The sequence below is a fragment of the Aptenodytes forsteri genome, unplaced genomic scaffold (assembly GCF_000699145.1).
Source record: "Aptenodytes forsteri isolate BGI_AS27 unplaced genomic scaffold, ASM69914v1 Scaffold418, whole genome shotgun sequence".
Taxonomy (NCBI): Eukaryota; Metazoa; Chordata; class Aves; order Sphenisciformes; family Spheniscidae; genus Aptenodytes; species Aptenodytes forsteri.
In genome coordinates this window covers 942492-955082 of record NW_008795245.1, presented here as the reverse complement: position 1 = coordinate 955082, position 12591 = coordinate 942492, and the positions used below count along the sequence as shown (strand labels likewise).

General features: G+C 40.5%; 1 protein-coding gene across 1 annotated transcript in view; it reads left to right on the top strand.

The window, feature by feature from the left end:
* SLC6A5 (solute carrier family 6 member 5) overlaps window positions 1–12591 on the top strand; it is a 38488-nt gene that overhangs the window by 17421 nt on the left and 8476 nt on the right. Inside the window, exons 10-13 of the mRNA XM_019471922.1 lie at window positions 1539–1663; window positions 6899–7011; window positions 7301–7432; window positions 8468–8567. Of these exons, the coding sequence (XP_019327467.1) occupies window positions 1539–1663; window positions 6899–7011; window positions 7301–7432; window positions 8468–8567 (470 nt within the window). The remainder of the gene's footprint in view (window positions 1–1538; window positions 1664–6898; window positions 7012–7300; window positions 7433–8467; window positions 8568–12591) is intronic.

The window sequence follows — 12591 nt, the reverse complement described above, 5'->3', positions numbered from 1 at the left end:
AAAATGTTAATGAAAATTTTGAATAAAATACATGGTAATGAAGTATAAAAAACTTACAGGTCTAATACTAAATAGATGCTTTACCTATGTTAGAGAGGGATATGGGAGACCGAAGCAGAAATAATTAGAAAAGCTTAGTTACTTCTAATCGTTTTAATTTTACAACACATCTTGAATACTGAAAAGAAGCATGACTATTTTCTCTTTCAATTTTTATATTCATTACATTCTAATATTGCAGATAAAATTGTAGTTTTCAGTTACATATTCATTTTAAACATCATTAAATAATCTATAATTGCAGTAAATTTACATAAATTCACTTCATAAAAGCTTAGTTACTTCTAATCGTTTTAATTTTACAACACATCTTGAATACTGAAAAGAAGCATGACTATTTTCTCTTTCAATTTTTATATTCATTACATTCTACTATTGCAGATCAAATTGTAGTTTTCAGTTACATATTCATTTTAAACATCATTAAATAATCTATAATTGCAGTAAATTTACATAAATTCACTTCATAATGCATATCTAAAACATTTTACTTAAAACTTATCTGAGTTTTGGAAGAAGATTAACACATGATGATTCCAAACAGAAGGTTGTCATTTTTTTTCTGCAGACCTGAAGAATTAACGTAATCATTCCTGTTAAGAGATGCTCTGTTAGAGATTCCAGAAGTTTGCCAGCTCAGTGAGGTTCTTGACAGCTTTTCAGGTTGTATTTCGTTCTGTTCCTGACAAACAAACAGCAGTAGGAATAAGCAATTCTAGCCAACTTAAAAAAAAAAAATAATTAAAGTGAGTGACTTGTTTGTTCCTAAGTTGTAGTAGTTCAAGGCGAAGTCTTCTGGACATACCTATTGTGAAGAAAAAATAAAAACCTTATCAAGAATGTAATAATTACGGATGGGGACCATGAGGGCTGGTTTCCTGTCAAGTCACATGTACTCGCCCAGTATAGTATGACATTCAGGTATGGATTTCTTGAGATTCCCTTAACACAACCGCCACCAACGGAAAATTGGACCAGGGAATCCTCTGCGGCTGGGCAGGCGTTTAAGTGAGTGCTGCAAGGTACAGAAAGCTTAACTCTGAAATTTTGTGTATAAATACAAGAAAGATACAGGACAAAAATCATCTTACCTGGATGGTGGTGGTTAGTCCGTATGTAATATGGTGAGCAGATATCCACACCAGGCAAAGAGTAAAACACTGCGTTACAAATCATGCCGTCATTGCTACCTCCTCGGGAGCGGCCAAGAGCAGAAGTGCTTATCCTCCTGCGTGGCCTGTGGCTTCCTATATGGCACGTGGCTGATGGAAACTTGCACAGCTGATTACTGGTGGTGGTGTGAAGACTTCTGTCATCTTTGATCAGCATCAAACGTACCTGATAAGTGTAAAAGCGTACCTTCATCAGCGTTCCCACAGGATGTGTGTGCTCATGAGAGAGACTCCTGGAACGTGTACAAAACCTTCCCTTGCATGTATTGCTACAAGGTGACATGGCTTCTTGTTTTTTCTTTTCAGGGACACATTGATAGTCACATGTACCAACAGTGCCACAAGTATATTTGCAGGCTTTGTCATCTTCTCAGTTATTGGCTTCATGGCAAATGAGCTCAAAGTGAATATTGAAGCTGTGGCAGACCAAGGTAGGGTACGCTGCCATTTCGTTACTTAGACAGGCACCTGGTGGCACCTTCAGCTCTATTATTAATGATGACATTGACATCGGAGGTGGGAATAATGGCTCCAAACTGGAGTGGATTAGTAAACCACTTGTTGGCATTTCTGTACGGGAGAAGGTACGCCACTGGGAAGTGAAGATATTACTTGGAGCCTCTCTATCACTCGTTTGGTAAGAGGAGGAAGCAAACTGAGATGCATTTCAAATCTTTATGTCAATGACTGATGGGGGGGTAAGGTGAGATGTCTCCTTCACATACTCTAAGCGGTGACTGGTCTTCTCATCTGTCTCTGCTGCTGTTCATCAAATCCTTTTCAAGGTAAAAGGTGTCCCCGGTGGTGGGAATCTTGGATGAGAGGACAGTGGGCTTCATGATGTGGGGGGTGGGAGAAATATGGTGTGAGAGGTGGATTGAGCTTCTGAACTGTGGGAGGCAAGGAGCTGCCTCTATGGGGAAGTAAAAGATTTCTGAAGAACGGATTAGAAGATCTCGGTTAGTGAAGTGAGATGGTTAGAAATGGCGATCTGAAAGGTCTTAATTGGTAGAGCTGAATGGGAGTGAGAACAGTGTGACTGACGGAAGAATTGGTGCTGCCGTGTATGATTTGGTATGAAGTAGCGGGAGGCAGGAAGGGAAGAGCTTTTGGGGTAAGGATCTGAAAAGTTTAAGGGGTTGCAAAAATCTGTTGGGATTGTAGAGGGATAATTGTTACCTTAGTCTAGTCCTACATTTCCCGTGAAATGTGCAGCACTTTGCCTCTACGCCAGCCAGCCCCCAGATCTTTAAGATCATTTTGAACTGTGTTAAGAAGACAAATTTTTAAAAACTTTGTAATAGCTTTTATACGTGTTTACGATTTCCCCCCCCCATAGCTGTTTCTGTGAGCACGAGAGTGTTAAGTGTATTGTATTAGCTTTCAGCACAGACACAGTCATTTCCAAGCACTGAAGGAAAGTCATTAATAGCTTCTCCGTGAGCCCTGGGGATGGTTCCCAACGTTATCCCTGCAACCCATGATAGCACAGAGCAAGAGGAGGCTCTGAATGGGAGAAGGACAGCAGAGTTAAAAAAATGAATGTCACATACTCACAGCTTCTATACGTGACGTGTCTCACTGTCTGCATTAATGTGAAGACACTAAACATTTTTCTGACAGGTTTGTTGTGTGGATAAATTCAATGCCACAAGGTGCTACATGTAGCCTAAGGTACTTGACTGACTGAGCATCGTGATTCAGAAATTGTAGCAGTGAGTTGACAATAGGGGATAGAAATCAAGACACCGTTCCATAGTTTCTGTATGGTAATATTCAATGGTCATTCTGGACAAATTAGGTATGAAGGTTAATCTGCATTTAACAATGTTGTGGGAGCTAAATGGAAAACAGACAACATGAGCTGGGGACACAGAAATCCTGTAGTTGTAGGAACAAGAGCCGGTGAAGCAGATGAAACATTCTTTATTTTTTCTTGAAAAATACCTTTTCTCGGAACACTAATGTTTCTAATAGTTTATTAGAAACAAGCTACTACAGGTGAAAGGAGGAGAACAACAGAAGAGGGAACAAGATCTTGCTGCCAGTTAAGAAAAAGAAAAGGCTCTTAGTTTTCTTTTGCTTATTCCTTATCTGTAAACTGAAATGTGGATAATCCCACAGAATTTGCAGTACTTCTGACCTCAGTGAGATGTAAATAAAGGTGCTGGGTCACACTCAATTTCTGCAGCTCCCTTGGTTGGCACGTGGCAGCCCAGACGTTGAGGTGAGGGGAAGCTTGTGAGCTGCAGTTCAGTCACAGGGAGTTAGTTAGTCTGGGGCTTGCACCAGTTGACCCGTGGTGGGATGGGCTGCTAACTGGCCTGCGGATTCAGCCGGAGGGTCTGAGAGGAGAATTTCATCGGATGGTCAGCCAGCAAACTGTTTCTTGATAGCAAGTAGAATCATAGAATGGTTTGGGTTGGAAGGGACCATTAGAGGTCATCTAGTCCAAACCCCCTGCAATGAGCAGGGACATCTTCAACCAGATCAGGTTGCTCAGAGCCCCGTCCAACCTGACCTTGAATGTTTCCAGGGATGGGGCATCCACCACCTCTCTGGGCAACCTGTGCCAGTGCTTCACCACCCTCAGTGTAAAACATTTCTTCCTTATATCTAGTCTGAATCTACTCTCTTTTAGTTTAAAACCATTCCCCCTTGTCCTATCACTACAGGCCTTATTAAAAAGTCCATCCCTATCTTTCTTAGAAGCCCCCTTTAAGAATTGAAAGGCTGCAATAAGGCGTCCCTGGAGCCTTCTCTTCTCTAGGCTGAGCAACCCCAACTCTCTCAGCCTGTCCTCATAGGAGAGGTGCTCTAGACCCCTGATCACTTTTGTGGCCCTCCTCTGGACCCGCTCCAACAGGTCCATGTCTTAGTCCATGTCAAGTAGTAGGGGATAATGCACTTGCAAGTTAATGTAATATCAATTCAGTCTTCAGCAGCTTGTCTCTTCTTTTTGGTCTGCCAGTCAGCTAAGTGGGAACAGAAAAATTTCATTCTCATCCCCATTTTCTGGCCGGATTAGACCATTATGTTTGAAAAACTCCATTTGAGGCCAGGTGTTTTAGGAGTAATGTTTCCATTAATCTTTTTATTTTAGACTTTACCTCCATCCTGAAACAAAGAAACAAGCAAAACCAACCCCAAAATCTAAACCACACTGTACTCACCAAAATTATTTATAAGGAGTTAGAGTCAAAGAAGCCGTGCTTGAGTGAAGCTGCAGTGGAAGCTACAAAGGGCTGGACAGAGAGGGGACCGAGAGACGTAGCTGTTAGGGATGGTGGAGGAAACGCTTGGTTCAGCTGGTTCATCTCCCTGGAGATGGCATAATATTTAGCGCAGGGGATGGCAAACCCTTTTCTGTTGAGTGCTTGTTGGTGGTCTTTGAATGAGCAACTAGTCACAGGCTGGAGCTCTCTGTTCCCAGCTGTTTCAGCAGCTGTGTCAGGGGATGTGAAAAAAGCTGTCACGAGACAATCTTATTGTAGGGCTGTCAGTGTGTTTGTAAGAGTCCTTTTAGGCCATTTAAAAATACTTCACGAGGGTGAGACTTCACTTTCTCCATGATAGGGGGAAACAAAATTTAGTCCCGTACGAGAAGACGACAGTAGGAAGAGAGTGAAGATCAGGGATAATTGCAGGCTGAGTTAGCACATTGAATTAACAGAATTAAAAAGCAGGCTCAGCAAGTGGGGAAAAGAGCCAGCCCTTGTCCCTGCCTACCTTTTTTTTATTCTAACATTGTATTTCTTTTTGCAGCGAAGGAGAAAACAGCAAAAATTATTATGATCTCCCTTCAAGTTTTTAAAACCTTGAATGAAATTCTTAATGGAAATGAGAAGGGATTTTTTCCCCCCCTCCTAAAATATGAATCTGAAATACATAGTATTTTTCTCATTTAGAGTCTTCCCTTCAGGAAAAACTCATATACCTGATGAACAGATAAGGTTTTTCACTGAGGGAAAGACAGGACAATCTATTTTAGTTCTACTCTCATGGTTTGATTAAGAACATACTGCAGCTGAAAAATTTTAGTAATTTAAAATGAAAGATCAAGGTCATTTGACTTTTTTCATTTCAACACATATAAAACCTTTGGAGTTTTCCTGGTTTAATAGACGTTTAGAAAGAGTTCATACCCACCTAAGTCTCCGAAGATGGAGAGGATGGGAGCCAGCCTCCCTGTGACTGTTTACCTGTGGTTGGACGCTACCAGGCATGCGATACCTTGAAGCGTTATGAGGGGCCGAGATGGAGAGATGTGCAGTTTCATGTTCTATAATTAAACTTTTCCTAAAAGTGTGATTAATGGGAACTCATTATTCCGAGACTTAATTAAACTTCTACATGCAGGAAGCTAGTGCAAACAGAGCCCTTACCTCTAATAGTCAAGAGGAAATCTCTAATCAAGAGATGAAAGAACGTGTTCACGAATACATAGTAGTCCTACATGCGCCTTCCTATTGCAAAAAGCCAGTTTTCTGCAGCACATTTTAAAGGCAGCAACACTTACTGAGCCATGTACAGTGGTGGTGGTTCTTTTGTACTGTGTTGTTAACTCTTGTGTTTGTCTTTTGTTCAGAAGGAACTCCAAACACTTCACAAGTTGCCCGTGGAGAATATTTCACATGCTGCTAAAACTGTGTTTTTCTTAGTACATGAGAAAGCAACAGTTCTCTCTTGAGCAGAAACAGCGTGGGGAACTGTAGGAAATGGGATGCAATAATCTAGATTAGAAATGGCCAGGACAGAGCGAGTTTGGAGCCCCTTCTTGGGGTCACGGCATCAGTACAACTTGGCTTTTATTTGTATCTCGCCTGACAGGAAACATCCTTCAGAGCATTTGAAGTGGGCGCTCCTTCAGCTGGGATAAATAGAGAAGAAGTGCCCCCTACTGTAATGCTACCACCACGTTCCTGCAGCCTTTTCTCCCAGGCAAATCTAAGCATACTTGTAAAAGTATTGTTTTCTTTACAGTCAATAAAAATTATAGCCCAAGATATCAAAGCAACAGAGAAAGGAAAATTCCTGGTTAAGCCTTTAAAAGACCCCATCTCCTTATTTTTTCTGCTGCGCATTATTTCAGAATTTCTTGTGGATTTTTTTAGATTCACGTATTACCTTGTGCCTGGTATCAGCTCTGTGCATCTGTTACATTCTCTCCTTCTCATCTGACTGTGTGCTGATGAGTTAAAGAAGAATATTTTCTTTTCCCTTCATCCTTGTGGTACTGAGGTGTAGATGATCGCTATGTTGATCTAAGGCTGGGTTGCTAATTGGCAGGAACAGCGGTAGGAATTTGATCACAGAGCAGGAAAGAAACATGGCTGCAGTACAAAATTTCTCTTTATTTTTCATATTTGGATCAGTATATTAGTATACTGGTTAAATGTTTATTGTGCAGCTTGGAAAGTAGGAGTGCGTGAGTGTTTTGAAACTTAGAGCCAAAATAGAAATTAATCACGTGAGGCTAAATTCTGCAATGGTTAAACCTTTCTGTAAAGAGGAGAGACTGAATCGGATCTTTTTTACTTTTATCAAGCAAAGTAATATTGTATTAGACTTTGAAACACGACTCTTCACATCTCGCTCTTTTCCATCCAGTCAACAATGTTAACACGATGCAAAATATCACAGCCTTTATTTTTTCTCATTTCTAGGTCCTGGAATTGCTTTTGTGGTTTACCCAGAAGCCTTAACTAGGCTTCCCCTCTCTCCGTTCTGGGCTATAATATTCTTTTTGATGCTTCTGACACTTGGATTGGACACTATGGTAAACTGCTTTTGTTTCCCATTCTTTTCCTCTTGCTTTTCCTATTTATTCGTTTGGAGGACCATGAGATTAATCGCTATTTTCCATGTGGTCAGTGAACCGCTTTCCAAAAAGAGGAATGAAGTAAGGCCATCGATGCTGAAATCATTTGGGTGAAGCTTTGGCATTGACATCTGAGCATTTAACACCTAGGACTTGAAATACTCTCTCTCGTATTCCTTTATATCCAGTTGGACCACTTTGTGTACATTGTGTGCACTAAAATGAATCCTTTTATTTTGCCTTTCAGTTTGCCACTATCGAGACTATAGTGACCTCCGTTTCGGATGAGTTCCCCAAATACTTACGTACGCACAAGGCACTGTTCACTCTTGGGTGCTGCATCTCCTTTTTCATCATGGGATTTCCTATGATCACTCAGGTAATAATACTGTCTTTGAGCATCAGTCTGTCCCCACTCCCCCTCTGGTGGCCGTTCTCCTCCTGCGCAAGTTGCAAAAGATTAAGCTGAATTCTGCCGCATGCGCAAAGACCCCGGGTGTGTCTGAAAGCCTTATTTATTATTTTTTTTTATGGATGCGCTGACTGAGATATATTTAAAAGACTTTGCTGTTCAAATCTTTCTGAGAATCGGACATCTAAAAATTTATCCCTAGCCAAACATCTCCAAAGTAGTCATGTAACTTATGTATTCATTTAAAAAAGAAAAAAGTTTGTATGTCCTATAAACGTGCACACCAGTTTTGGGTGCCTTCCCTCCCGGAATAGATATATACTGACAGTCTTAGCAAATGGTGGAGTTAATAATGAAATAATTCTCACCTACCATTGATAGTCTTCAGTGTCTTTTGTCCACTGAGTCCTCCAGCATTATAAACTCTCAGCAATTTCAAGAGGAGGTGCACAAAATCTATCTTACTATTCATCCTTTTCCCTCCTTTTTCTTTCTTTCCCCTGACCTCATCACCTACCAGCCCAACTTTGCTGTTCCAAAGCCTAGGATAGATTCAGTCCTTCCTTCCCTTGAATTATACTGCTTAACCTTTGCCCTGAAGATAGGGCATTATATCCTTTCCAAAGAGATGAACTGAGCTCACTATCACAGTATTCCTGGTTTCAGTGGTGATTTCGCTTTTGATGTAGTATTAAGTGGTTAGAGACACTGCTGGTGGAAGGTCTGAAAGGTCTTCCCAAGGTGTGTTAGCTACCAGACTCAGGTGTACCCTCTGCTTTTTTTTCTTGTTGGGTTTGATATTTATTCAGCCGTAAGGAAGAAACTATAGTGCAGCGTGAGCCTGTGTCCAGTCAATGTTTGGATGCTGATTTGGGATACAGAGCCCTGGGTCCTGCTCCCGTCCATTTTGCCTACCTTATAGCGCCATATGTGACACATATGAAGAGAGACACCAGCTATATGCCACAAGTAATGGCTATTTTCTCCTTTTTTTTTCTTTAGGGTGGAATGTATATGTTACAGCTTGTGGACACTTATGCAGCTTCTTATTCTCTTGTCATCATTGCCATCTTCGAGCTTGTCGGAGTTTCCTATGTATATGGTAAGAAAAAATACTGTTCTTGGACAGCCTATGTCAAAGTAACGTTTTAGCACATGGTAAAGTAGCTGGTAACATGAAATTCTTAAGGAAAGGAGTAACACTTCATTTTAATTTTTTTTAATAAAAAGCCTCAGAATTTTCTTCTTTTGAATGGAAGCATAATGGGGCTTCATTACTATAGGATTCCTTTAAATACATGTATTCAAAAGACTTTCATATAGTCTAATGTCCCTTTTCCACCAGTAGCTTAAAGCCAATGATTAGAGATGAGTATAAGAATAGGCCAAGCATTTAGTAACGCTTCTTCAGGGGTTCTTTCACACTCCAACAGTTTTAGGCTCAGAGACTTCCTGAGCCAGAGGTGGTATCTTTGCATTTAACAACTTTTGAAGGATTTATTTTCCGTGTACGCTTCCAGCCTTCCCTTTAGCCCCTCTCTCCATAACAGAAAATCAAGACTATGCAGCTACTCGGTTATTAATTATGCACAGTGGCAACACCAGTTATATTGATCCATGTTGACATACATTAAATTATAAGGAAGATCCTCAGCTAGCATAAAGCAGTGCAATTATCTTGATGCTACTGTAGCTACGTCAGTTGGTACCAGCTGGTGATTTGCTCCCAGACTTGTCCAGTGCTTTCAGGAGATTCATTCTTGGAAATGTGTGATTTCATATGGTTGTAGTAGGAAATGTGAAGATCTCCCTGCATAACAGACGATTAATTTATGTCTGGAGTGCGGTGGTGCCACTTAAGACTTGTCTTCAAAAGCAAAGGAAGATCTGAATCTCAGCGTTAAAGATAAGGCTCTTTCCCCTGTTGCTATGGACAGGAATGAATTATGTATTTTCTATCAGCTAGATATAAACAATCCTGAGATGTTCTGTTGAAGGTGCATATTAGCAGCATGATCTTAGGCTCTAGTCCTGTGCACTGGATACTTTGCTCTATCTACATTGTGGGGTCCACTCCGTAATATAAACGCATTAAAAAATCACATGTAATTCAAAACATGCAGAATTTGTTGCTCTTGCTTGAGAAATGAATGTTGTAGGACAGGGAATAAGCCCTTCCTTGTTTTCTCTAATTTCATGGAAATACAGAAGTGTATTTTATCTCCACTGACATCCAATCCAGTGAGCAGGCTTGAGTGGTTTGTAAGCTGAGTCAGATATGACCTAGTGAGGAAATGTTACAGAATACAATGGGAAAAGTTAAAGCACCAAGAGAAAAGTTGATTTACACCGATTATGTTTTGGTTGATCAAAATGCTTGTTGTTTTTTACGTCCCTGAAATGTAAGCGTTTTAATTAGAGTTGGCTTCGAAGTGTAATCTCTGTGAGTGAAATGATACTGGTAACTGCTATCAGCTTTACATTCAACCAGTCTTCTCAAAGGACCCGAGTGTAGTGCTTTGAGATATCTCCTGAAGTGAAGTCGAGAGACGGAATTTGGGGATTATTTAGCAGAACTCCTGGTTTGAAAATCAATGCTGGCAAGCTGTGCTGTGGCTCTGTGCTTCACTTTCCGTGAAGACATGCCAGGTTTGCCCATCCCGTCCCCGCAGTTACCACCAGGTTTAGCATTTACCCGTTCCTGTGGAAACGCCGCCGGGTACGTGTCATCTGAGACATTAGCGTCTGGTTATCGTACTGACCAATTTCCCAGCGTTCCTAAAAATCAATGCAATTCCATAAGAGATGGTGAGTGGGAATGCTCAAGAAGAGTATAAGGGTTTGTTGGGGGTTTTTTTTCCCTTCTTCCTCCTCATCTGTTTGCTGAGCGCATGCCTGAACAACGCTGTGCTAAAGGCACTAGACGTTGTCACTCTTCCTGGCCAGCAGTATCTACAGCATCACCCGGTCTGTGCCAAAAAGATTGCCCCCTTTAAAGCCGTTGCCTTCACTGCGCAAGATAAAAATTCCTGGCTTAAAATATTTTTAAATAACCCCCAAACTACTTAAATCTGTACAATTTCTTCGTTCTGTATGTTTTTAAATAAGGATGAAGGTAAACGGAGGAAATACTGGCTCTGTTCCTCCTCTGAACGCTGTGTGGCAGAAGCACTACAAACCTGCCTTTGTGGAACAACATTTTATTAGGCTTGTAAGCAAAATTGCTCTGCCTAGTGCCTGCTTTGCCCAACAAATTCGGTATCCCTTAAAACACTGGCTTGTATGAAAAACATAAAATAACTACAGAAATAGTTATAGCACTGCAAAGGAAGGACTTGAATAGAGGAGAACTTTTTCTGTTAGTTACATATTGAATGTAATCAAACTTGGAAAAAATCTGCTGATTACAAATCATTCTTTCCATGCTTTCTGTACCAACTGATTGTTAAACAACAGATGTTAGTAAAGCCTTTGATAGAAACTATTTCAAAGATTATTCCCTGGAGTTAACCTTTTGCTAGACTAAAGAGCTTCCAGTTTTTTAGCACGAAAAAAGAAAGATTTACTTTACAATCATTATCTGCTTGACTAATGTATCATAGCTACTTCTGCTGCACTAAAGCTACTTTTCTAAGGACTGTTCATAGGAATACAGCTTGTATATTTGTGATTTGCATGTTGTAAATACAAGTGAAGCTGCTGCTCTTGCTATATTCCTTCAAGCGGTGCTTAGAATTGGCACAATATATTTTCAAGCTCTGATAATTGCTGTTTTGCACTCCACTGACACCTTTCTCTGTATACTTGTACTCTTCATAGCAAGCAGGTTGGCACAATAGTGGCAGATGCTTTTATGATGAAATAAATCTGTCTTTAGTTCTTGTTACATGTTCTGCTTGTTGAGATTTTTAAATTAAAAAGAGGCACACGGTTATTTCCTTGAAATAATTTATTTTTCTGTAGAGTCAGTGCTACATAATCCAGTCAAATGCTGTTTTTTATTTCACATGCTGGTATAGATGTTTGTTTATCCAGTTGTTGTAATCCAGTTGTTTAGATTATGATGCATGATTGGCAAAGAATAGCTTAGAGCTGCGGGTATTAATTTAATCATCAGCATAATTCCCACTGTTGCATTTTGTAACGTGAAGCTAAATACAAAGATCCTTGTGCTTGAGCGAAACACCGTTGGAAACTGAAAATGTATGGTCCTAACTTTGCTCCTGCTCCTTCTAGATCTGTTTTTTGTCAGTCTGTTGTTGGGAAGGTTTCTCGTCAGAGCAAGTGGTAACTGCTGCAGTGTATTTGTAGAAAGTGTCAGTAATTTTGAACATTTTACCTGTAGCAGAATATTGAAGTAGCTGTCTGCGTCTGTTTGCATTCTCCTTTTTAATGGATTTTATATCTGCAGCACTTATGAATACATCATCCTACTTTAGAGAGTGGAAATTGAGATATGGAATATCATGTACTGTTTATTTCCCAAAGTTATTCAGCAGGTCTGACTGATCTGAGGGGGAGACGAGAGATACTGAGATTTAATCATCTTTCTGTTAACTAAAGCATCCATTGCATTTTTCTGTGGAACTTGACGAATCTATTTTCAGTCTTTTCACCGGGAAAGAGATGAGTACTGTGTAATCCCTGTATTTGTTTACATGTATTTGACTCCTGAACTGCTAATATTTCAAAGTGCCTGAAGCTGTGAATATCCACCGACAATTCCAAGAAGGAACTAAATTTTTTAATTGGAGTTTCAAGCAAATCTGTGCAGATTTGCGTGAAGCTTGCATGAATTTTGGAGGCAGAAGCCCTTGCTGGTAACTATCCAATGAGGTCTGACTCCTTTGCAGCAGCAAGCGTGGCTGAAGTAGAGACACTCGGATGAGCTTTCAACTTTGTGGAAAGACCCTTCAGCCCATACCTTGAGCTGCTGCATAGAATCATAGAATCATTGAGGTTGGAAAAGACCTCTAAGATCATCGAGTCCAACCGTCGACCCAACACCACCACCCACTAAACCATGTCCCTAAGTGCCTCATCTACTCGTCTTTTAAATACCTCCAGGGATGGGGACTCCACCACTTCCCTGGGCAGCCTGTTCCAATGTTTAACCACTCTTTCAG